Source organism: Capsicum annuum, chromosome 9, assembly GCF_002878395.1.
Source record: "Capsicum annuum cultivar UCD-10X-F1 chromosome 9, UCD10Xv1.1, whole genome shotgun sequence".
In the NCBI taxonomy this organism is placed as follows: Eukaryota; Viridiplantae; Streptophyta; class Magnoliopsida; order Solanales; family Solanaceae; genus Capsicum; species Capsicum annuum.
This window is the reverse complement of record NC_061119.1, coordinates 192,415,363-192,442,950: the sequence shown is the minus strand read 5'-3', so window position 1 is coordinate 192,442,950 and position 27,588 is coordinate 192,415,363. Positions and strand designations below refer to the sequence as shown.

At 31.5% G+C, this 27,588-nt stretch overlaps 2 protein-coding genes across 2 annotated transcripts; both read left to right on the top strand.

Annotated features, from left to right (window-relative positions):
- The first annotated feature begins 9,954 nt into the window (after nt 1-9,954).
- LOC107842310 (putative [ribosomal protein S18]-alanine N-acetyltransferase) lies at nt 9,955-13,060 on the top strand. The gene is made up of 2 exons (XM_016686076.2): nt 9,955-10,523; nt 12,657-13,060. The coding sequence occupies exons 1-2, from the start codon at nt 10,280-10,282 to the stop codon at nt 12,884-12,886; spliced, it is 474 nt and encodes a 157-aa protein (XP_016541562.1). The 5' UTR covers nt 9,955-10,279; the 3' UTR covers nt 12,887-13,060.
- Nucleotides 13,061-14,600: 1,540 nt separating this feature from the next.
- Nucleotides 14,601-18,742, top strand: LOC107842311 (probable polyol transporter 4). Its single transcript, XM_016686077.2, has 2 exons — nt 14,601-15,549; nt 17,055-18,742. The coding sequence occupies exons 1-2, from the start codon at nt 15,321-15,323 to the stop codon at nt 18,413-18,415; spliced, it is 1,590 nt and encodes a 529-aa protein (XP_016541563.1). The 5' UTR covers nt 14,601-15,320; the 3' UTR covers nt 18,416-18,742.
- Nucleotides 18,743-27,588: the final 8,846 nt, after the last annotated feature.

The following is a 27,588-nucleotide window of genomic DNA, read 5'->3' as shown; positions in this document are numbered from 1 at the left end:
AGAAGAAGAAGAAGAAGAAGAAGAAGAAGAAGAAGAAGAAGAAGAAGAAGAAGAAGAAGAAGAAGAAGAAGAAGAAGAAGAAGAAGAAGAAGAAGGAAGTAGAAGAAGAAATGAAGGAAGCAGATGGAAAATGAAGAAGATGGCAAATGAAGAAGATGAAATGAAGGAAGAAGATGGAAAATGAAGAAAAAAGAAAACTAAAATACAAAATTGAAAAATTGGGTTCTTTTTATTACACGTGGCACATTCTAATTCACTGGTTCAATTTTTTTTCCCATTTACGTGCTTCAGGTGCGTGTAGACACGCAAGGTCAAAATTTTGGTCAAAATGGTGCATTTACAATGGTTTAGGTAAGATTAGTGGGGTAATAGGTCGAAAGTATAGTTTAGGTGTCTTTTTGAAAATCTCGGCAAAAATCAGGGGGATAATTATGTATTTACTCTATGATTAAAGAGATAATTTTTCTTCTGATTTGAGGTAAGTTTTCTAATTTTTAATGAGTCAAATTTTACTTGTGAATTGAGGTAAAAAATTTAAAATTTCAATAGGTTCTTGAAATTTATAATAATAAATTATTATCTATTTTTATAGACAATTTCTGTTGATGTCTTTCAAATAAATTTGTACTTCAAATTTATAATGTAAATCGATTAAGCTCAATAATATTAATTTTGTACTGCATTATAATTTTTAATTCAAAGTTCTATATCATAATTAAGATTCATATTTTAATTTTATATTTTTTTGATAGAAATATTAAGAGTAATACGAGCATCTTCTTTTTTCTTTTATTTTGATGAAATATATAACACATATATTAAATCACACTCCACATTATCTAGGAAAAAAATACTATGTAATAAAATAAATAACTCATATTTTTTGTCCTTACAAATTCAAAAAATATTCAATTTACTTTGAATACGAATATTGTATTAATGTATTAATATTTATCTCTTCATTTATAGGAATATTATATTAATCTAATCGTTAATTGATATTACAGGTAATCCATTTTTATATATATTTATGTATTATAAACCACTTAATGTATTAATATTTATCTCTTCATTTATATGAATGTTATATTAATCTAATCGTTAGTTGATATTACAAGTAATCCATTTTTATATATATTTATGTATTATAAACCACGTGCAACGCACGTACCTTAATCTAGGATATATATATATATATATATATAATAACATACTAGTTTCACGAGGCCCTTGCTAAGCTCGGGCCCAAACTCAAAATATAAAAATGATAATTAAAATCTTAAAATATAATTAATATCATACTTTTTTGACTTTATAATTAACATTATCTAATGACGAACATGTTAAGCATGTTTTCTTTGGGTAAATTTATAATTACTAAAGCTATTAATCACATAATTGGATATTTTTAAATAAAATTTTTATTTGTGCGGAAGAAATTATTACCGAAGAAGTAGAATATATCAAAAGGTCACAAGTAACTCAATATTTTACAATTTTATAAAATAACATGATTTAAAATTTGTTAATAATTACAATTCGATGAAGATCATAAATATAAAATGTTGGTATTTTTATTAATTTATGGATATGTAATTTCTTAATTACAAATAGAAATAAATTTATTTTAGTATTTATTGAGTTTTAATTTCATTCATAATTTAAAGTGGCAACACTTTTTGCAAAATTCAATTTCTTTTATCTTATACAACAAAATATTTCAATAACTTCAAGTATATAGAATAGTAATAGTTATGATCTTAATTTAGAGCCTTTACTCAAATTAACTTAATAATAATCTGTAAGGATATTAAATAATAATTAAATTAAATTAATAAATTATTTCATTTGATCCATTTACTTGTCGTGTTTATCTTTTACACTCACTATAAAAGAATATTCTATTCATCCTCTTTTAACTATTGATTATCCTTTTTCAGACCCACTGAGAAAAATAATAAAAATAATATATTATTTATTATTTATTACGTTACCTGATTTATTACATGTTTTTTAAGAATTGAACAATATTAAAAGAACTTTAAAGGTTCTAGTTGAAAATTATTGCAAACTTTAATTTTGTATTAAAGTTATTTTAAAAATATTTTTTTGAGCTAAAGTGATTGTTAATTTAAAATAGAGTTTTAATCAAAAGCTTATCTACTTGGTAGCAAGAAGAGACCAATTACAAGCACACAAGTGGAAATGATTCTAACAAAAATAATAAGGGCAAAAATAAAAATATTTAACAAAAAGACACCATTAATTGTCATGTGTGATAACTTAATTCACTTAACTAAAGAAGTGAAATACCTAAAGTGCCCTTGTAATTTGAGATCCTCCCTTATACATAGTAGTAATAATTAGGAAATTCAAGAAATGGCAACGGGAGTGATAATTGAATTACAGAGAAATTCACCAAATTGAGGTAAGATAGTTGACGACATAGTAAGAATAGAGAAAAAGATTTCCCCCAAACATGAATCATTGGCTAGATACTTTGATGAAGAATTGAAAAAGAAGAATTGTGCGTTGGTGTACACTCAAGTAGAGTCTAGAACCAATATATGCCATCACTAAGGGTGTACAGACCAAACCGTCAAGTTAAATCAAACCGAAGAACCAAACCAAACCGGAAAAAAAAATTGACTTATGATTTGGTTTGGTTGGTTTGGCGTTTGAAAAAAAAAACGACCATTCTTGGTTTGGTTAGGTGTTAACTAAAAAAAAGTCAAACCGAACCCAAATCAAACCGATATAATATATAAATATATATATATATATATATGCATGTATATAATTGAACTTTTTATACGTAAAATATTAATTATAATCTACTTTTTAAATACTTTTTCAATTAGTTTTATGAATTTTCAATATTTAGAAAGTAGGTGTGTGTGTGTGTGTATTAAGTTGTAATATTTTTCCATTAATTGCTAATAAAATGATCCGAAACCTAATATAAATTAAAACCTAAACTTTTCACTCTTCATCTTACTTTTTATTTTCAAAAGATTTTTTCGCTCCTCATTCTTTCATAATTGAGTTTTTTCATTAGCGCATGAATGAAAACATACTTGATCTAGTCTTCAATCACAATATAATTATAAAAAATAAATATTATAAAAAAAATCAACAAAACCCGAAAAAAACAAAAAAAAATCGAAAGAACCGACTAAAACCTAAACCGAAAAAATCAATTTTATGTTGGTTTGATTTGGTTTATAGTTTTAATAAATCGACATAATTGGTTTGGTTTTTATTCAATAAGAAAACAAACCAACCCAGCCTATGTACACTCCTAGCCATCACTATAAAAAGTGAAAATACATCATTTCACTCCTGAACTTATCCGCATAACTTACTTTAAACTCTAAACTACATGGGCAATTATTTACCCCTCAAGAGCTTTATAATGAATTAAATACCACCCCAAAAACATACTACCACTCTCACCCAGAGAGGTGCATTATGCGCCACATCACAGGCCACATCACTGCCATGTCACTACCACGTATAAAATTATTTTTAAAAAATAATGTCACTAATATTATATAAGAAAATTTTTAAAAAAAACACTTTCTTCTTCAAACCATCTCTCCATTTTAACATTCTCACCATTAACACATTAATGCTACCATCATTAACACCATATTATACGACCTCTGCTAACACTCTCTCCAATTTTAATTTTATTCCAACTTTTCATATCCACAAAGATAATCAAATTAGACTCCTTTCAATTTCAATTTCATTTCAATTTTTCATATTTACAAAGATAATCAAACTAGAAACTTTGATTGTAAATCTCGACTAAAAATAGCAAAACATTGAAAATAGGAAAACCAACATGAATCTTGGACATTGAAATCTAAATCAAACGACCCACTTCAAATTCACACCATTGTGATTCACTTTAATGCCTTGTAATTCAATTAATTGAAATCAACGCAAGCTTGAGTGTTTGAATTCGATATAAATAGGAAAAGGGGTGGGGCTGAGGATGGGGTTGAAGGAGGAGAAAGAGTATGGGAGGTCAATTCCAAAAAGAGGGCAACTGAAAGTCATCATTGTATTGAGATTAGCTTACTCTTTGTCTTCTATTTTCTCCATTCGTTGATAGATGGACATGCTGAGAAGATAGTAAAGTATCCAGTTTTGAAAATTTTAGTGTGTGTTAAATGGTGTTATTGTCCTTTAATTAGGATCTTGAGCTTTGTATATTTTGTATTTTGTACATATAAGACTAGTGATTTGAATAGTTTTTTGGAAATTAATTTTCAATCTTCTTCTTCAGCTAAAACATACTAGGATATGGCTGCCAGAGTTAGAAATGGGGGTTCGAACGGGGTGGGGAAAGGAGGGGAGGGGAAGGGAGGGTTAGATTGTGCACTTTTTTTAGAGTAAATTTCATTTATGGTCACTTAACTTTGTTTCTATTGCACAAAAATCACTTTTCTTTCATTTATTACACAAAAGTCATTTTACTTTGACCTGGTCATCACAAAAGTCACCATGGCCAGATTTTACAATAATTCCACCGAAAAAATGATGTGGCAACCTTAATTAGTTATTAATTTTAATTTAAGAAAATATAATATATTACCCATATCTTGCCCTTTTTATTTGTGTCCAACCTAATTTTTCTTATGGATTATATAGTGAAAGAATATCAATTTTTTAATAGATTAGACTATCTTGTGAAGACTATTTTCATAAAAAAAAAAAATTATTTAATATTTTTATGAAACTAAAACTATACTATAAGGGATGATATCAAAATTTGGTGGTCTTCACAATGACACTACGGTAATCTTAATTTTCTTAAAATCCTCTAAAATTGAGACATGTGTTGGTAAATTATTTGTTTCCTCTAAAATTATGACATGTAATTGATAAGATTATGGCAATTTAAATTTTTTTAAAATCCTCTAAAATTGTGACATGTTAGTAAATTACTTTTCTCATCTAAAATTATGACATGTAGTTAATAAAATTACTTTTTCCCCTCTAAAATTATGATATGTTGTTGATAAAGTTACCTTTCTCCCTCTAAAATTGTGACATGTAGTTGATAAAATTATTTTTTTTATACATTTCTTTTCTTGCCACTTGGGCCTTTGCATTCAGCATATCAAAATAATATGATAAACTACTCTATTTATTGAATTTGTCTTTGTACTTTTAATTGTTTGACTAATTGATTAATTCTCTTAAAATTTTTCATTATAATATTCAGTTTCTCATAATTACATATTGTCTAATTAATTCAATTGATAAATATAAAAATTATATATCCAATAATTTATTTTATCTATTAAATTACTTATATTTTATTCATTAGCACAACTGTCAATAATACTATTTGTACAAATTTTGATAATACTTATTCGATGACAAAATTAAAAAGGTTTTATTTTAAAACTATTTTTCACATGTTGATTTATCTTCAAAAAATTAAAATAATCTTAAAAATAATAATATTATACACGTATTTTTATTTTATGTGTTTTCAAAAATTTATCTTGTTTATTACTTTTTTCGATGAATCTTTTTGGCAGATGAATGAAATATTATGAAATATTTCATAAAAATATCAACCAAATTCTTTTTATGAAAATAGTCTTCCTTAGGTAGCCTAATCTATTAAGAAATTGATGTTCTTTCGTTATATAATCCATAAGAAAAATTGAGTTTGGCACATATAAAAAGGGTCAGATATGGGTAATATATTATATTCTCTTAAATTAAAATTAAGAAATAATTAAGGTTGACACATCATTTTTTCGGTAAAATTATTGTAAAGTTCCACCATAATGACTTTTGTGATCGTCGGAGCAAAGTAAAATAACTTTTGTGTACTTTTATGAAATAAACTCAAAGTTAAGTGACCATCAATAAAATTTTTAGATCCAAGCTTCATCTTCTCCCCCTTTTAGACAGTACCCTCCCATCTCTCTAAAAAAATCTGACGATCCCCCCTCCCATCTCTCTAAAAATTCAAAATCTTAATCCTCCACCTCGTCTCTAATGGTTCCCTCAACAAATTGTAGTTACCCTGGTCGGTAGATACAGACAAATATTCCAACTTTATTTCATTTGTTTTCAGAAATCTTACCCTTAACGTTATTCAGAACACTAGCTAGCTACCACTATTTAGTTTGGTGAGTTAATTGATTCTTTCATTGTTTTGATTTTCTTACATTTCCTAGGTTATCCATGTTTTTCTTGTTATGCTGTTGTTGGTTTGTGCCCTACATGCATAATATGACAAAGTTAGACATCTAAAGATTGATAATTAAAAAAAAGGTATAATTTAAAAATTAATGGATTGTGCATAAAAAAGTATACAATCTAAAAATAATTATTCTGACGTCGTTTGTACTTGTGCCGTTAAAAATTGAAAGTATTGTGCACTTATTTAGTGCACAAAGCATAAATTGGTCACTTCTCAAATATATGACATAGATTGATCACTTTTTCAAAGTAACGATATATATCGATTCCGGACTCACTCAAGTGCATGAAAAAGTTGCTGGTTATGTTATGTACTCTTTATCTTCTTTGTCGTTGCATCATTAAATTAGAGGTTAGAAGAAGAAAATACTACAGTACTTTTAATCTGACATAACTTTTTTTTTCCTTTAGAGTTCAAATAATTGGAAATAACTTATTTTTGTCATTTTAAAAGTTTGATTTATCAATGTTACTAATGCTACAAAACAAATGACCCTAAACTTGACACCAAATTGTAACTTTGACCTTAAACTTTGACAGTGCATAAATATGATCTTTAACTATTCAAAATTACACAAATATGACCTCCAATCCTACGTGGCAAAACGTGTGTTCAACACGCAAAACTGGGCGCGTCCAGCTTAAAATCTAAGGGCATAATACATAAATATAACCTTAAACTTTGACAGTGCACAAATATGACCTTTAACTATTCAAAACTGCACAAATATGACCTTTAAATGACTCTTCACTATTATTTTTTTATTATTTTCGGCTCAAAGATGAAAATGGTATCTAATTTCTTTTGTCATTACGGAAAAAGAGCAATATTGATGATTTATTAATTAGGCGGGTCAGCCTCATATGGAAAAATCGAGTGGATATGTATATATATTATAAAGCAGAGGACGAATTTAAGTTGTATAATATATCTAAATATTATTTATTTAAATATTAAATTAAGGATGAAACTATAATAAAAAAAAATTATAGTTTTAATAAAACGTTATTAAATTAATGTTATTAAGGATGATAGTAGTAGTATATTAAATTAACGTTATCAAATTAACGTAATTAAAATATTATTAAATTAATGTTATTAAAACATTATTAAATTAACGAGGGGCAGACCTATGTGGTTGCCATGGGATTCACCCGAACCCCCTCGGTAAAAAAACTACGTTGTATATATATAAGATAGAAAATGTATATTTATGTACATATATTAATGTTGAACCACATGAAACAAGGCACTTAGATATCCCAGTGATGTTATTTGCTCTTCTTGGGCGCTTCTTTCAGCCTATTGTGCGGGTTCGATCCCTGCTAGTGGTTGTTTTTTTTTTTAACTAAAAAAAAGTTAGGTGTTGCTGCTATAGAAATAAATAAAATAATAATAATAATAATAATAATAATTTTTTTAAATTAAAAAAAAGTTAGGTGCTGCTACTATAGAAATAAATAAATAAAATATTATTATTATAATAATAATAACAATAATAATAATAATAATAATAATAATAATAATAATAATAAAAACGACGTCGTTTTAACAGAAAAAGTAAAACTTTGACAGTGCACAAATATGACCTTTAACTATTCAAAACTGCACAAATATGACCTCTCTCCAAGTTAACCCTTTTAACGACGTGGCATCGTGTGATTGGATTACCTTTCCACATAGGCGCAAGTGAGACTCACGCATGGGGTTGCAAAATCGGAGGTCATATTTGTTCAGGTTTTAAATAGTTAAAGGTCCTATTTGTGCACTATCAAAGTTTAAGGTCAAAGTTATAATTTGGTGTCAAGTTTAGGGTTATTTTTATGTATTAACTCTTAATTAAAGTAAAACGATCTATACTTTCTATCCTACATTAATAACTCACATATATATATATATATATTTGAAGGACTATATTTAATAAATCAAAAAAATTATTTTCTGACTTTTAATTGAGAAAATGTCATGTGACTGTTAAAATAACCTTTCTATCCTTAATTAAAATCAAAACTCAAAGGGGAAAGGATAAAACGACACTTCAAATTAAACTATTTTCATGAAAATGATCATTGAATTTAAATTTTACTTTCTAGCCATTTCAATTTACTGGCTTATTTTATAACGTTTCTACGCATCTTCTATACAGTTTCTATACAAATCTTATACACATAAATATTCTATTCGAAAATTATACAATTTTGATACACAATATATACAATACAACAACAACAACATACCCAGTGTATTCCCACAAAGTGGGGTCTGGGGAGGGTAAGATGTACACAGTCCAAACAATAACTGCACTTTTTTTTTTACACATTTTATACAATAATTATATAATTTTCATACACTTTCTATATATATTTTATATATATTTCATACATATACATATTTGATAGAACTATACAATTTATATACATATATTTTATATAGATACATATTCTCTTTAACAATTATATCGTTTTTATATAGTTTAATAATTATTTCTAAACAATAAGAAAAAATAGAATATTTGATCAATCAAAAAATTTATAGCAAAAAAAAATTGAAATATTTTTAAAAGGGCCGAGTTGCCCAAGTTGAATACTGTATCAATATTGTATATAGACTGTATCAGTATTGTATATGGACTACGTAGGCCAAAATGACTCAAATTAGGAAATGACTATAAAGCGGAATTAGTATATCCGACTGACCACTTTTTGGAAAGTTTTCAAACTTGGGCTATTTGTTTTAAAAAGTGTTATAAAGTGTTCCTCTTCCCAAATTAAAAATCGGAGTAATTTTTTTTTTAAAAAAGAAAAGGACATGGGCTGGCCATTTTGAAAAGAAATGGCCAGCAATTTAAAAGTTGGACAATTGAAGCCAGTCGGCCCAATTTAATTCCAATTTTTAGTCATTTAGTTCGTCGATCGCATGTAGACTCTATACCCAATTGATACACTTTTATACCATATTGATACATTTTTATACTACATTGATACACTTTAATACCACATTGATACAGTTTTATACTAGATTGATGCACTTTTATACCACGTCGATACAGTATATATACCACATAAATACACCTTTTACAGAGGAATCTGAAGAAGAGAAATAGAGGATGACTTGTAGAAAGTGAATGTATGTATAGAAGAGAAAAATAGCTTTGGAGTTACAGAAATAACGTAATGTACGAAGAAGAAAATAGCTATGGAGTTACAGAGATGGTGTAATGTACGAAGAAGAAGAAGAGAGAGAAAGTGACAAAAGAGAGGATTTGAGTTTAGCCTAAAAAAAATAAAAAATAAAGAGAGAGACTTTGTTGTGGATTGAAAAAGAGTTACTTTTTAATACTCTCTCCGTCTCATTTTATCCGTCCTAAATTGAAATGATACATCAATTAAGAAAATAATGATTGGTAATGTAATTTTATCATTTTGCCCCTCTTAATTGTGTCTTGTTGTTAGTTTGAATACTGATGGATGACTAATACCAAAACACCATTTATATTCTTAATAGTGTACTTTTAATGGTACTTATCTTTGCAACGTTTTTCTTTTTCAAGAATACTAATAATAAGGAGTAATTAATTATACAAAAAAAAAATTATCTCGTCTTGATAAGTAAAAAAGATAAAATAAAATGGAATAATAAATTAAAAAATTTAAAACGAATAAAATGAAACTAAGGGAGCATATAAGGTCATTAGTTACTTGAACAATAAACACACAAAAAAGACAATTAAGCACAAGAAACAGCTAGTTAAATTTAAAGTGGGTATTCAAAAGTACTTCTGCAGGTTAGACTGAAAAAAGAAAGAAACCTAATTTGCGAGACTACGTATAAATGATTATGATGGTTGCTATTTATTGAATTTTTAAATTTAAAATTAATTTTATTAAATTATTTTAATTTTAGGTGTTATATTTGTCCTCTCCAACAAAAAATACCCGACCCATTATACAAGTTGATTCTTGTGTTTTTTTTTTTTTTTGGTCAGAAAGTTGATTCTTGTTAACCTAATGCAACAACAGAGAAATAGGAAATCCAAGAAAAATGGTAACAAGAGTAATAATTGAATTACAAAGAAATTCACCAAATTGGTCTAAATTAGTTGAAGACATAGTGAGAATAGAGAAAAAGATTTTCCCCAAACACGAATCATTAGCTAGATCTTTTGATGAAGAACTGAAAAAGAAGAACAGTGGGTTGCTTTACATTCAAATGGGTGGAGATGTTGCTGGTTATGTTATGTACTCTTGGCCTTCTTCTCTTTGTGCTTGCATCACTAAATTAGCAGGTTTGAATAAGAAAATTCCTTTTCATCTTGCATACTTTTTTTTGTTTGGGTGTAGATTTTTGTGTTAGTAATTGGTCTTATTATTGAATTTAATCTGATTATTGAGGCATTATAGTTGTAGTAATATTCTTGGATCGGATTCTATGGACTCGTTTTGTATGAGGGATAAGGGATAACTAATCTTGGAATAATTTTAGGATGAGTTTATTCCATGTTTGGTTGGAATTAGTTATTCCGGAATTGTAGTGTTTTTTAATCCCATATTGAGGGTGGGTTAATAAGGATAACTGGTTCACCAGCCAAATGAGCCTTAAGAGCTTGTTTGGATTTACTTATTTTAGGTGCTTTTAAGCTAAAATAGCTTTTAAGCTGTTTTGTAGTGTTTGGAGAAAATAAAAAGTGTTTTTAAGTACTTGTTTTAAAGTCGCAAGTTATAAGCTCATTCAAATAGGTTCTAAGCTGCTATATGAGATTGTTTGGCTGAGGGTTTATCAAGAACAACCTCTCTATCTTCGCAAGGTAGGGGTAAGAATATGTACACGTTACCCTTCCCAGACCCCAGTTGTGGCATTACACGGGATATATTGTTCTTGTTGTTGTTAAATGTAAGGAGATAAAGTGCACTCATTGATTGAGAGATCCTAAAATTGAGGTGATGGGATCGTGGATGTAGTTCCTTGCTAATCAGTTCTTGTTGGTTAGTGTGGAATTTTAATTGTAACTCTTGGTATTCTTGGATTGGGACTGAAGTTGAAACAGTATGTTGGAAAGTTGAGATGCTTTAATTACTAAGTAGCATCTGATCCATTACCATCTAACAGTGTTTATCTGAAGTTGCAGCTCAATTGCTGTCAGATTACTTCTCGACATTTATAAAAGAGCCTATAAGTTTAATAGCAGGCGAAATGACAACTATGGCCTCTCTATTAGTTGTCTAACATGTGTAACTATTGCTAAGCATATCGATTTTGGGATGGAGAAAAGATTAGGAATCATTAGATTCAAGGATACTTCGTTTCTAGAGGCACTACTGTGCTTGCAATTGGTAGTTGACACTGGTCTATGAAACTTGTACCAGTGTGATCCACATTAGGTTGGGGATGAACTTTTGCACGACGAGGTAGAATTCACAGGATTGGATGTGACCAATGTGATTTAAGATAGCAAGTTATAATCACGAGGAACTTAAATGCGTCTCTTTGCTAATGTTTGCGTATGAGAAAGAACATCAGAAGTGTGAATGTGACTATAACTTGAACATTCAATAGATAAAAATACCTATTTTGGAGTAGTTCATCTACAAAAAAGATGTCTTTCTAAGAAGAATATGCTTGAATGCATTTGCCAAACAAGTTCTGATCTCTACGAACATAGAGGTAAGAAAAATTGCTTCTGTTGGAATCTGCATCATTTTTTTTTTGAAGGATCCAAGTCTCTCAGTTAGAGTGGTGTTATGCATTTTTCCCCTCCGAGGAACTGATATGTTAACAATGACCTGCTGGCACCTCTCGGACGAAGAATTGAACAAGGTGTTTAGCAAATGTGAAAGAGATGCTGCCATTTAGTTTAGCTGCTCAGGATTTGCATGACTCCATAGGCTATATCATACCTAACCAAAATATGTCCTCCCTCAAACTAATTAAAGCTTACTGTATATACTATTGAGGAAAGAACAAATCTTGAAATAGCTAGCACTTGTTTTTAAGGTGTTTCGCGTGAGATTTCAGTTAAATCTTTCTCTGAACGCCATCATATTGAATCACTATAGAGAATGACAGAAGGTAAATTGATATTATCAGTAAATATTCCTGATAAGTCAGGGGAAGCATTGTCCATCATTGCATTGAAGAAAGAACCATCTTTCATGTGATGATTATTTTTCTTTGTTTTCTTTAAAGAATTACTTTGGTTCTTTCTGTGGTTATGAATTTCTTATCGTGATCCTTACCAGTAAGAAAAAGTTTGCTTCCGCTACATGCCTGTCTTTTTTCGTATTGGTCTCTGGCCTAAGTGAATCATCACAAGTTGAAAAAAGAGGGGAAAGAGTTTCATTTACAATATTCCTTCATTTTTGACATTTAAAATATTTTCATAATTGCTTACTGATGTTACTTTCCTGTGGAATGGCATTAGTGAAAGAGAATTACAGGGGACTAGGCCATGGAGAGATATTGCTGAAGGCAGCAGTGCAGAAATGCAGAACAAGAAATGTTCACCGGATATCACTTCATGTAGATCCTACAAGGATTGCAGCCATGCAGCTATATAAGAAACTTGGTTTCCAAGTGGATAGTCTTGTGGAAGGCTACTATTCTTCAGATAGAAATGCCTACAGAATGTATTTGGATTTTGAGATGGAATAATAGCATACTGAAATAAAGGGAACTTTATCTTTTCCATAATTTTGCAGCTGTCTCATATTCTATGTAGAGATTGGTCAGCTTCCCTTGTAAAAGCTGGTGAAAAGAAATGCCTTCACATCTAGCCTTGAAATTTTCAACATTATTATATGCAATAAAGAGCAATTTGGTGCACTAGAACTTTCTATATACAGAGGGCCCTAGAAAGGGCCAAACCACATGGTTTTTTGTATGTAGTCTTAGCCGGTATTTATGTAAGAAACTGTTTCCACGGCTTGTACCTGTGACGTCATGGTCGTAAGGCAGCAATTTTACCCATTGTTATATGCAATATGGCCTCAAGTTGAAACAAGGCCACAGGAAATGTTTTTAAAAAACACACTACAATCTGACAACGTAAATAAGTAAACACACTGAAAAAGGGGAAGTGCTTGAATGCAAAAACAAAGCATGAGTATCTTCTTGCCAAGTTATGTTTGGAGGAAAATAATAGTAGCAAAACAAATATATGCAAGGCAGGTAGCTAAAAGAAAGTCCACATTTTCTCTTGAACAAGTGAAAGGTCCCTCTACAAGTAGAGGTAAACAATTTTAATACTATAATTCATTACATCTAAAATACAATAGAGACAGCCGTCGATATGCCCGTCAACAGATCGACAATAACCAATGCATGGAAAATATTTTAGAAAATAAAAAGGGTGGTCCGGTGTACTAGAACTCCCTCTATACACTGGATCCAAAAAATGATTGGACCACAGAAGTCTATTGTACGCAATTTTATCCTACATTTCTGCAAGAGGCTAGAACTTGCAAAGTCATGTGTAAGAAAATGGAAAAGAAGCGGTGGATTCGGAAAAGAAAATTGGCCAATGCATGGAAAATATTTTAGAAAGTAAAAAAGGTGGTCTGATGCACTAAAACTTCTGCGCTGATCCAAAAAAGGGCTGCACTATAGAAGTCTATTATACAGATTCTTACCTTATATTTATGGAAGTGGCTATAACCGCGGCTTGAACTTGCAAAAGCAGGTGTAAGAAAATGAAAAAAAAAAAAGAAGCACTGGATCTGAAAAAGGGTTAAACCACAGTCTTACCCTTAAACCCGTAAAAGCATGTGTAAGAAAATGAACTTGCAAAAACATATGTAAGAAAAATGGAAAAAGAAACACTAGGTCTGAAAAAAGGCCGGACTACCCTTGCATGTATAAGAAAAAAGTACCCTTGCATGGATAAGAAAATGAGAAAATGTAAAAGCGCACGTGTTGCTGCTCAGGATCGAACTGGGGACCTTTAGTGTAAAAGTCTGAGGTGATAACCACTACACCACAGTAACTTATTGCATGCAATTAACGTTGTTACTTTTAAAAAGGGTAATTTCTTCTCCTCTTTAGAGAGGCAACCTTTTGCGTGACATTCATCTTATGGTAATTGGTACATTTCTTTTCTGGTTGTTGCCTGCTAATTCCTAAAAGCTAACAAATAGGACTAATATTGGATTTGACGGCAATTTAAAAATAAAAGTACAAAAAAACTTACTATATTTTAAAGTTAATTCAAACCATTAAGAGGTTGTTTGGTTATAAAACAAGTTAATTTGAAATTACTAATTCTGAGATTAGTTATTCCGTGATTAGACAATGACATTGATAATAATGGAAATAAAGTCAATGATAACATTTCACATAGCAATTGTACCTTCTAAGAAACTCCCATTTGATTAGGCTACTAAAAATTGATATACCAACATGAAATGTACCGCAAATGTGCCAAGTCTTACGCTGTATAAATGTATATTTGAAAGCTCCACATTCTTTAATTCAAAATTTATATGGTCAAGGCCGGGTGATGTACTATATCACTCAAAACAAATAGTAAAAATTGTCCCACTTGTCTTGTTTCCTAATTTTTAAATTATTTTTTAATTCATTTTATTCCAGATCTTGATTTTTAAACTGAAACCCAACTCCCAAAATCCAATCTTGCAGTTTAACATTGGATTTTTGGGTCCAAAAATCAATTAGTAGCTTCAAATTTTCTGTGTTTTCAGTTAAAGATTGGACTTTTGGGTAAAAATTCTGTTTTTTAGTTAAAAGATTGGATTTTGGATCACAAATTCAATCAGTAAGTTCACATCTTCTGTTTTTTCAGTTAAAGATTGGATTTTTGGGTCAAAACATCTGTTATTTCAGTTAAAGATTGGATTTTTGGGAGTAACTTCAAATTATCTGTTTTTTCAGTTAAAGATTGGATTTTTTAGGTCAAACATGTACTAGTAGCTTTCAAATTTTCTGTTTTTTCAGTTAAAGATTGGATTTTTGGATCAAAGTGTGTTTTTTCAGTTAAAAATTGGATTTTTGGGTCAAAAAATCTATTAGTAGTAATTTTTAAAGTTTCTGTTTTTTTCAGTTAAAAGAATTTTGGGTCATAGAAAGGTAGATGGGTATGGAAGGTATCCAAGAAAATGGAAATGGGGAGATGGGGTTGTCAGATTTTCCATTGGGGAGAAAGAACAAGTACAAGAGGATGGATTCTGAGTTTACAGATTATGATGATGATGATCCTTCGCACCATCATCATCAGTTGGAGAGAAGGAAAAAGAGTACCAGAAAATATGTTTTTGGTTGTGCTGTTTTTGCTTCTCTTAACAATGTCCTTCTTGGCTATGGTAAACAACTTTTTATAATTGTACATTTATGCACTTTGCCCTATATATTGTGAATCAAAGTAATTAGTATTTCTAATTTTGCGGTATGTTATTGAAACTTGGCGTGATATATTCTAATTCCTAAAGGTTGACTTTTTTTTCAAGATTTATGTTTTACATTGACTCCACTTTGTGTTTTGAGTTTTGACTTCTGCTGGACATATTGTACTAAATTTTGAAGAAGACTGTTAATTATTCTCATCTTGAGCCTGCTGAGGATATGACCTTAGATAGGAGAGTTTGGACGTCGGAGATTAGGATAGAAGGTTAGTTGTTAGTTGGGGGTTCTCACGCTTTCGCGTGGGATACACTTGTGGTCATACTTGGACCTTCCTTCTTACTACTAGTATTAGCAGTATTTTCATAGTTTCTTGTTCTTCGATTTCGGATATTGCTTGTGGTTTTTGTGCTATGGCTATTGCATTATTTTGTTGTCGTGACTGTTCCTTCTTCAGAAGGGGAGCCTTGGAGTAACTAGTAAAGTTTTTGTCATGTGACTAGAAGGTCACGGGTTCAAGCTGTGGAAACAGCCTCTTGCAGAAATGTAGGGTAAGGCTGCGTATAATAACCTTTGTGGTTCGGCCTTCCCCGGAACATGCGCATCGCGGGAGTTTTAGTGCACCGGGCTGCCTGACAGTTCGTTCTTCAGTCTATTATATACTTCTCTCCATTTCTTATTATTTTGTTGTCAGTATTGCTTCGCTTCCCCTTTTTCGAACTGTCTGGGATGCTTTATTTTAGTCGAGGGTCTATCAGAAATAGCCTCTCTATCAAGTTAAATTAGCATGTGTGAATGCTTGTCTCTGGAGAAATTGCATGTGAGTCAAGATTGAAGTAGATAAATCCTTTGGCAAGAACTGATAGTTGTTTTATGTTAACAACATAGTTACAATCTTGGAGTGCTAAATGATGACACTTTTATTAATTTAAAACATCTGATTACGTATTTGTGATGGGTTAGAGCCTTACACCAAAAGCTGTCATAGGAAGGAAGAAACTCCCTTCGTTACGAGTCGGAAAATGAATTCTACAGCAAAAGCAAGAGGCTTTCCACAATGAATAAATGAATCATAAGCAAGGAGAAGTACATACGGATGGAGCTTCTATTTGCATAAATAATGTACCCTTTACTTCTTTGCATTTAATCTAGAAAATATTTAACTAATAGTCCAGTTTCTGCAAGTTGTAGTTCATTATTAGTGGAGAAATAACATTCTTTATCAATGAGAATTCAAAAGAAAGAGTTACAATTCTCATCTCCTTTTACAAGTTATGCATAGAACTCAGGGTTATGTGTTATAACGCATTTTAAATATGTACTACTTGGTTTAAGAGTATGGGAAAACAAAAATCCAAGGTGGGGGACGGGGTGGGGGATGCATTTGAACATTTCATCAATTTACGAAGCAGACTTTATGTTCGATTTCATAAAGCTTAATTTCGACACCTGTGCTTTTTATTTGCAGATGTAGGTGTCATGAGTGGAGCAATCTTATTTATTCAAGAAGATTTGAAAATAACAGAAGTTCAACAAGAAGTTCTTGTTGGTGTTTTGAGCATAATTTCACTTTTAGGTAGCTTAGCTGGTGGAAGAACGTCAGATGCAATTGGTAGAAAGTGGACAATGGGGTTAGCTGCTGTTGTATTTCAAACAGGGGCAGCTGTAATGACGATTGCTCCTTCGTTCGAAATACTAATGGTAGGAAGGATTTTATGTGGGGTTGGCATAGGCTTTGGCGTCATGATTGCACCAGTCTATATAGCTGAGATATCACCAACTATTGCTAGAGGCTCTCTCACATCATTTCCTGAGATTTTCATAAATCTAGGGATTTTACTCGGTTATGTATCTAATTATGCATTCTCTGGTCTTTCAGCACATATAAGCTGGCGGGTAATGCTTGCTGTTGGAATTCTTCCCTCGGTCTTCATTGGAGTGGCTCTCTTCATCATCCCTGAGTCACCAAGGTGGTTGGTCTTGCAGAACCGAGTAGAAGAAGCAAGGTCAGTTCTAATGAAAACAAATGAAAATGAATGGGAAGTTGAGGAGAGACTAGCGGAAATACAACTAGCTGCTGGAACCACAAACACAGACAAATATGAAGAGAAACCTGTGTGGCGTGAATTGTTGAGCCCCTCTCCTGCTCTACGTAGGATGCTGATCACTGGTATTGGAATTCAATGTTTCCAACAGATTACTGGAATTGACGCAACTGTTTACTACAGTCCTGCAATTTTCAAAGCAGCTGGTATTGAGGATGAATCAAAACTTCTGGCTGCTACTGTGGCTGTGGGAGTAAGCAAGACAGCGTTTATACTAATAGCCATCATTCTCATTGACAAAGTCGGGCGAAAGCCATTGCTCTATGTGAGTACAATAGGTATGACAACATGTTTGTTTGGCGTGGGCATCACTCTAATTTTAATGAAAGAAGGATCAATTAGCATCGCGCTAGCAATACTATTTGTTTGTGGCAATGTAGCATTCTTCTCAGTGGGGATCGGTCCAGTCTGTTGGGTTTTAACATCTGAAATCTTTCCCTTAAGGGTTCGTGCTCAAGCTTCAGGGCTCGGGGCAGTAGGTAATAGAATGTGCAGTGGCCTGATTGCTATGTCTTTCCTCTCCGTTTCACATGCAATTACTGTTGGTGGTACCTTCCTAATCTTTTCAGCAATCTCCGCATTGTCTGTTGCATTCGTCTATAAATATGTTCCAGAAACAAAAGGTAAATCGTTGGAGCAGATAGAGTTGTTGTTCCAGGATGAATATGGACGTCAAGGAGGTGAAGTGCAACTTGGAGATGTTGAACATCTAGTACAAAAGTGAAACAAAAGTCGTCGTTGATTACACATTGAATACACTGATTGAATTGTTATTCATTTGAGTAGTGAAGTTTTGGAGAGGCTATTTCATATGGCTATCTGCAAATGCCACTACAACTTTCTCCGATGAGCCACTGGAGAGAAGCGGAGATCACACGATACATCTCTTTGTTATAGTGAGACAGACATTAAAGCCGATGTCGGAGACAGGATATGTAACACTTATTTATGGAAAGAATCACATGTAGCAGACCGATGTTAAACATTTTTCAAAATATTTATTGTTTTATTGGTTAAATGAAAAGATGAGGGTTACTTCTTTGGCTGCAAACTTCACAACACTATCTATGCAAATGATTAATGTTAATCACAATATCATTCTATCGGAAACAACCTCTCTACCTCACTTCTAGGCAATAGTATAGACTATGTACATTCTACCCTAGCCAGCCCCCATTAGGTGAGAATATATGTTGTTGTTGTACAACATCATTCTGTTGTTTGCTTTTCAATTAGAACCAAATGATCTGCATCTGTGCTGTTTATACAATACCAATCAATTTGAAAGGGCGGGAGTACATACTTAGAACCTTCATAAAATGTGTTGTAAGTCATAACAGATAACAATACAAAATATTTAGAAAGTATTTAAAAGAAATTATGATCTAAGAAAATATTCTTTCAACTGTCCATATATATAACTAACTCAGAAAAATAAATTGGTACGGAGGAATTATACACGTCTTTATTTATTTTTGAAGCACCCAATAACACTTTAATATTTATACTTTACTCTAGAACCAAGGCTTAAAATATTCCGTCCTTGATAAACCTTTTAATATGGCTAATATATGCTTTGAACAATTATCAAACATCTCAACAGTAGAGCATCTCAATTCCCAAGCTCCTAGTGTACACTCGACACTGTATGTACTATACTTTCGTTCATTTTTTGTTGTTACTTATTTTGATTTTCAGCTTTACTTATCATTTTTGATATATTAAGTTGTATGTTTTATTTTTAGCATCAATTACTTATTCTCAAATCATTTTTCAATATCTAATATTAGGGATAATATGGTAAATAATGTTAATATTATTTTTTTAGTCAACTTGTCAAGTTAAAATGTGACAAAATAAAAATGAAAGAAAGGAGTACTACCATGGAAATACCATAGAAATGCCATTTTCAGTCTTCGTGTTCATTATGTGCCTCTAAAAGCATCAAATCAACAATTCTTTGCATTTACTGTCTCTTCAAATGATGAATTCTATATTTTAAAATTAAAAGAAGACAAAATTTGAAAATTAGTGACGCAACTAAAACGTATTAATTATAAAGCCACAAGCTTGTACTCCTATCTTTTTTAAGTTCTTTCGTCCTATAGTGTCGATAGATGATATAATAAATTATTAAAAGCTAGCCTACTATATCTTTTTCAGAAAGTGGAGAAATGAAAATTGATCACAAGAATTGTACCTAGTTCGTCATTTTTGAAACTTTGTTTTAAATAAGCCATAAATATTTATGTGATCACAAATTATTTCATATTAAGGATAAAATAGACATTTTAAAGTTAAATAGTTATAAATATAGAATTGTGTCATTTTTTGGGACTAGTTAAAAAAGAAAAGTGGGTCATATAAATTGAGACAAATAATAATACCTCTTCCGTTTAATATTAGTTGGCCTTTTTTCTAAAAATATTTATTTGATTTAGTTTTCCAAGTTTTAAAATTAAGAATATTTTATATGTATGTTTCCTATTTTACCCTTGATAGAAATTCTAAATGCATCTATAATTTACAAAATTATTAAATAGTGCATTAAGGATTTCAATTATCAACACCAAAATTAAATGATATTACTAGTTTCATTTATAAATACTCAATATTCTAGACGTAATGTGTATGATAAAGTAATATGTATCAAATTTTAATGTTTAATCATTGCATTGATTATTGAACTTTAAAATATATACAAGAACAAATATATAAAATGCATCTCTATTTATTAATTTTTCAATGAATGTACCAAGTTCATTGATGCCAACTAATTCAAAATGGAGGGAGTATCTATGGAAACCTTATTTTCAAATTAAAGTGATTTTATTGGAAATTTCATGAAATGTACGAGTATGAATTTCTTAGTTCCTAGCACATCACAATGGCCTAATTTCTTCGTTTCCGGCAATTCATATCCTAGAAGAAAGATTAATTTGCACTCCCTCGTTCATCTTTAATATTTGTTCATTATTCTATTTTGATATGTGTAATAATATATGTCGAGTTTATAAAATTAAGATAATTTATTTATTTCTATCTATTTAACACTTAACATTAAATACGATTCATTATCTAATACATTTCTCAATGCATTAAATTTATTATATTCAAGAGCAATATGGTAAAATTACTCTTATCATTTATTATTTCTTAATCCCCATACCAATTAAAAAAATAAACAAGTAAAAATAGACGGAGAAAGTATTTATTTTTTCTTTCTTGATAAAGTATGTTTTTTTTCTGATATATAGTTCAAGCTTTTTGATCAGCTAGTGAGCCCCTTTACTGTAGTATGTGAAAGTGAATCAAGCCATGTAACTATTAGGGGTGGTTTGGTGTGACGGGCAATAGCTATTAGGGGTGGTTTGGTGTGACGGGCAATAGAATATAATTTTGAGATAAATTTTTAGTATCTCTTAATTCTTTATTGGTTACAAAGTGTGGAATAACTTATTAATAATTGATATTGAGATAAGTTATTTCTACATGTGGGTGTTTTAATAATTTCGATATAATTTATTTCAGGATAAAATGAATAAAATAATAAAAATAACCCTTTTATAAATCCCTTTTTACACCTCACTTTCACATCCATATATATTCATGTAATTTCTAAATGTCGTTTATAATAACATTGATAACCTTCGCTACTTGTTGGTTTTTCGATAATATATTTTTTCTGTTAAAAAGTTATACTTTATAAATATAATTTTTATTTATGCATATATATTAAATTTATTTGACTAATATTTATGTTTGTTTATATTTTGATTTCTCCTAAAATGTTAAATCCACTAGTATTGATGATAATGTACGATATAATGATAACGTCGATTGACGATATAAGAGGTAATTGAAATTTAAGTATTAGTATTGATTCTAAAAGTGTTGAATGCTAATCATTAGAAATTATGAAGACAAGTTTAATAGTCAAATGATTAGAAAGGATTTTATGTTGCTAACTAAAAATAAATTAGTTGAGTTGAAGATTAACTAGTAACATATTTTTAATTAAATAATGTCACGATCCGAGGCTACCCCTAGTCACGACAACGGTGCTTACAGTCACAAGTGACCACAAGCTAACCCATGAGCTGATACCTGCTGTGAGCACTGAATAAAATGACACTGATATAACATATACGGAAGATAAGCTAATAAAATACTGAATACTGAATATACGTAAATGACAAGTCTGAAATATCTGTAATGACTGATAATACTGAACTGACTATCTAACTGATTGTCTGAAAGCTTCTAAACTGACTGAAGAATTGATGGGACAAGCCCCCAACTAACTCCGACTGTCTGAACACAAGAAAATACTGAAATAACTGAGATAAATAAATCATGTCCTCGATGGATGAGCACTCACCACTGCTACTGCTGAGCTGTCTAAGAATGGTCGGAAAACTGACCGTCCGAATCTATGTTATAAGACAACATAGCACAAAGAAAAGTATGCGGTCAGTACTTTGAATGTACTGTTATGTGAGATAAGGACAGACTGAAATACGTGAGATAAATGAGCATAAATACATGAACATGTAATATCTGAGAATGCAAGACCAAACATAAACATATTTCTGAAATAATCTGTAAACTGAGAGATTGAAATCTGTATAACTGAATAACTATAAATCTAATCTGTACACTTGGTCAAGCGAACCCGAACTGAGATATACTGAAATACTGATAAAACCTGTGGGAGATATTATATAACCAACATGCCCCAATCTGAGTTAATTGAGGTCCAATCTGTAATTCCAGTAGGAAGAGTGTCAGTATCGTGCCATGGGTATTAACACTGGTTGTGTGGATCCACTAATCTGATGTCCCGAAGGACCAGGGTGTCAAGCCTAAACGGACAGGTGAACCCTGAGAAGAAGTCAAGCCTAAACAGAAGTCAAGCCTAAACTAACGGGTGACCCTTCATATCCTACGCTGGCTGCATAATTCTGAAATACAGGGACTGCTACTAACGACTCTGCCTAACTGACGAGGAAGCCAATATTCCTGCATTTGCTCGGTGCTAAATCTTCTCCCAACTGAACTGACACTAGTATTGAACTGAACTAAGGTTAACTGAACATTATTTCTGATAGTGCTCATCATGGTCATATCAACTGAATAAATAGGAATATTCATGATTTAATTGAATCATTATTTGAAAATCTGAAATCATGTAAAACACGTAAATATCGGGTGTTCATAACCCACCAGCACTGAATGATCACAAAATATGACATTTAAGCTTAAAACTATAGTATGGAATCACGGTTCAACCCATGACAAAGACATTTCACCAAACATGTGGAAATCATGGACTTGAACATGAGGATATTCTAAACATGAGGGATCAACAACATAAAATTCACTTGAATAAGACATGGGAAACTGAGATTTAAAGCATGAATAAATCACTTATTTCATGGGATCATACATGGGCTGAATTGAATTTAAATTACCAAAAAAAACATGAATTAAACTCATCTTGAATATGTAAAAAACCATAATAATAAAAAAATCCATTCTTCACTTTAAAAGAGGGTTTTTGGGCACATACCTTAAGCTTCTTAACTTGAAAGGAAAATACTAATCTTGATGCTTTCTTGGGGGTTCTTGACCTTGGGGAACTTAAATTCTTGATTTCTTTGGAAAAAAGAAACTCAATTTTGTTTTTAGGGAAAATAGGAGGGTCTTCTTAGGAGGAAATTTGGAGAAGAAGGGAAAATAATGCCCTAGCTGATGCCCCAGTCATGATATGAACGATTGGATTGATAGGGAAAAGACCCAATTGACCCTCAGTCATTTAAATTTAGAACTGGACGCAACACGGTCTTATCGCGGTCGTTGATTTCCCTTACCCTGATGCAGTATGTATGACATCGAGACAAATACCGCGTCGCGGGCTTATCGCAGTGACCCACTGATTTCGTGATCCAAACATGACCCAAACCTTGTTCAAAAAATTTAAAACTCCTCCGAGACATACCTTTTACATCCCTAAACATGAATCAACTAAAAAACCAACGTCTTGGGGTCGGAAAGATCAAAATAAAAATTCTCGAAGTTTAGGGGTCTTAAAAATGACTAAGTCGCCAACACTTAGTGAATATTTCAAGCCTTAAGCCCCTTATGCATGCAACTAGAAGATGAATCGAGCTAAGATTAATACGGGATATTACAAATAATCTTTTAGTTACTCAAAAATTTATTTTTTATATATCAATTAAAATAGAGACAACTTTAATATTTTAAAATATAAGAGCGATATATGCTTAAATAAAGTGACACAAATAATAAAATACGTGCACAATCACGAGGATGCACACACAAAAATATTTAAGCTAAATAATATTGAAAATTTTATTTTTAAGAATGAATAACTAAAGGTTGCAGAGGATATATATATTAAAAAAAAAGTAAGGTGGAGATATTTTGGTAAACAAACAAGTCATTTTTAGAAATTATACAATGCATATTATTTTGAATAAGAAAAATCAAATACTCAATAAGAAATAATCGCCTCATAACTTATCTCAGCATAACTTATTCCAACATAATTTATCCCAGCATAATAACTAATCCTAGCATAACTTATCTTCAAACCAAACGACTCCCAAAAAGTATGCTCTTTCTAATAGCTTATTAAATAATTTTTAGATAAAATGGTAACACGCATCAATAGTTGGGGAATCGAAAAGTACTATTGAATTACAATAGAAATACTCAGCTATTATATAATACTACAGAGTAAATATATAATTACCCCCTGATGTTGGTCGAAATTTTCAAAAAGACACCTAAACTTTACTTCCAACCATTTATCCCACGATTCTTACTAAAATCGTTGTAAATACACTATTTTGACCAAAATTTTGACTATGCGTGTAAGTACGAACAGGAAGCGCGTTAATGGTTCAAAGTTGACTTAAATACCCAATCAAAAGCCGCCACATGTAATTATTTGTCAAATATTTTAAAAATCTCTTCTTCTCCACTTTAACAAACTCAATTCTCTTCTTCCTCCATTGTTTGCTTATTTTGAAGAAAAATTTTCTCTCTTCTCAAACTTTTCTCAACAAAATCATTCTTAAAATATCTATTTCTTGATATTTGACTGTTGTGTCTATTTTAAATTCTAATTTTTACTTTTTATAGTTGTTATATATCCTCTTAAGAAGCTATAAAGCTTCATTTTAATGGAGTTTTGATGTCATCACCTGTAATACCCCGCATGTTTCTAAGCTAGGAAGTGAATAAGTATTCCTAAGTATGAAATCTCCTATCCTGTGATTCATACTTGAGTACATGACTTACCATGAATATCCTAGTGATAGGATAGCTTATGATGCATTAAGCATGTTCATATGAGTCACTTAAGGTAATACAAGCTAAGAGTTTTAGAATCCATCAAGTTTTAGTGTTCGATTTTATAAGGATCATCTTTGAACAAGTATAACTAGATTATAATGTGGTATTTTGGCTGATTTAGACCCACCAAATTATAGAGAATCGAATTATCTTTCCAACGATACTAAATTTGCCTTAATCCAATACCCGAGCGAAAAGTTATGCCCATTTTCGTGAGAGACAGTAAACATAGGCGATTGGTTAGGCGCCGCCTAACCCAAGCATAGGCGATTGGTTAGGAGCCGCCCAACCCAAGCATAGGCGATCACTTGGACGCCGCCTAAGTCAATTCCAGGTGTCAAAAACACTCCGTTTTGAGTTATTTTAAAGGTAATTAAGTCTTTAAATGCTCCTTACACGTCCCTAAACTTAACCCTACGAAATATATAGCTTCTAAACATATTGCAACCCTATTTTCATCTCAAAGCTCATCATCCAAGAGCACTAAAGGAGAAAAATAACTAGGGTTGCATAATTAAGCTTGAAGATCCGATTTCAAGAAAATTCCTCCGTTAATCATCAAGAATCTTCCTTCTAAGGTATGCATAGTATTCATCCACGGATTCCTTTCGTCCGTGGAGTTCAAGAATCAATCTTTAAAATACAAAAGCTTGGTTGATTGTGGTGATATGATCATACCCATATTGATTCTTGATTGTTTTCCTCTTTTCATTATAAAGTATGATTTCTATATTGTTGGGTGTTGATGATCATGTTGTTGGTATTGGCTGATTCCCAAGGTGGAATCTTTATATGTTTTTGTGAATTCATGATATCATATGAGTTGGAAATATGTAAATTTAGTTGTTCATGATGTGTAATTTGATGAATTCACCTATGCGCATGTAAGGTTATTGATAAAATGCCTAAGGAACTAGAAATCATGCAATATAGCTAAATTGTGACTAAGTGAAGGATTCATGATATGCCCTTACGTTCCAATGACTTCTATGTTGATAATGTGCCTTGTAAATGTTGTTGGAATACTCATGAACTATTCTTATGAGATTATGCTATGTTTACTTGCAAATCCTACTTATGAACAAGATGTATGATAACCATGCAACCTACATGAACTTCCATGCTATTAGTATGTGTTGCCAATATGATTATGCAGTGAACATGATATTAAGATTGTGCAAGTACTTCCATGTGATATGAAATTCTTTCCATGAAATACATTGTTAATAACCATGCATAGTATGAGATCCCTACTTATGGTATTATATATTATGGACTCTACTCTTATAATCAAGTCAGTCATGTGTATCAGTTTTCTTCCATCGAGTCCTGGGGGTACTTGTACCCGAAAATTATAGCTGTGTGCCTAGATCCATGTCATGTTTCACGATATCTGAACTCAAGCTATGATTCCATAGACTTCAGTCAGTCATGTGACTCAGGAAAACCTCATGATCTTAGTCAGTTATCAGATATCAGTAACATTCTGCCAGTCAACGGAATCCAGTAAGATTAAATCATGCACAGTCAGTTATTCATGTCCAGTCCCTCCAGATGGGAGTATAGGTTAGCACCGAGTTAACCCAAGGATGAGAACTCACCCGCCAGTTCAGGGTGTGATTCTTAGTAGCAATCCTTGTGTTCCAGAACTACGTAGCCAGCGTAGGTTGAGACATCTTAACCCGTCAGATTAGGGTTGATGAGGTGGCTTAATCCGTCAGTTTAGGGTTCCCACCGTTCTCATTGAGTACCCACCAGATAAGGGTCACTCACAGCTATCCTTACCAGTGGCACGGTATTGACACCCTTCCAGTCGGGGCAGAGATTGGACCCCAGCTTAGCCATAACGGCATACATGGGGCATGTTAGTTAAACACTACTTCTCACAGTTTCAGTATCAGTCTCAGTAAAAGAACTCAGATAGTTCTTCAGATTTTAGTATATACAAGACTGTCAGATATAGTCATCCATGTTATCAGTTTTAATATCAGTCAGGACAGTTATCAGTAAACCATGTATTAGCTTATAAGTCATGCTATCACGTATTCACGGTCCCAGTTTCTATATATGTGTGTTTGCACTCCCACGTTCATATCAGTCAGTCAGTGTTGTTCATGCATGAAACCCTTTATGTTCAGCCTACCTTCCTCGTATACTCAGTACTTCAGTTGTACTGACAGATTTGCGCTATGGTGCTTTCTTTTCATGTTACACCATAGGTTCCGAGACACGAGCTCCAGCCCAGCAGTAACGGTAGCATTCCAGTCGCAGAGACACAGTGAGTCCTCATTGATTCGAGGATAATATGATTTGATCCATTTATTTATTATTTCAGTTCAGTTTTACGGAGTTAGTTGGAGACATGTTCCTTCAACTCCTTATTCAGACAGTTTAGAGGCTTTCAGATCTACTTTTAGATTTACGTTCAGATTAAGTTGTTTTGGGTATTTTCACCCACATGGTTTTATTCAGTTGAACCTTATGGCCTTACAGTTCTATGTATTTTGCATTATT

Bases quoted from the DNA above. Each gene is read 5' to 3' on its own strand.
- LOC107842310 (XM_016686076.2), top strand. From the start codon at position 10,280: ATGGTAACAAGAGTAATAATTGAATTACAAAGAAATTCACCAAATTGG. The intron at 10,524-12,656 runs GTTTGAATAAGA...GAATGGCATTAG, and splicing joins TTGCATCACTAAATTAGCAG to TGAAAGAGAATTACAGGGGA.
- LOC107842311 (XM_016686077.2), top strand. From the start codon at position 15,321: ATGGGTATGGAAGGTATCCAAGAAAATGGAAATGGGGAGATGGGGTTG. The intron at 15,550-17,054 runs GTAAACAACTTT...TTTTATTTGCAG, and splicing joins CAATGTCCTTCTTGGCTATG to ATGTAGGTGTCATGAGTGGA.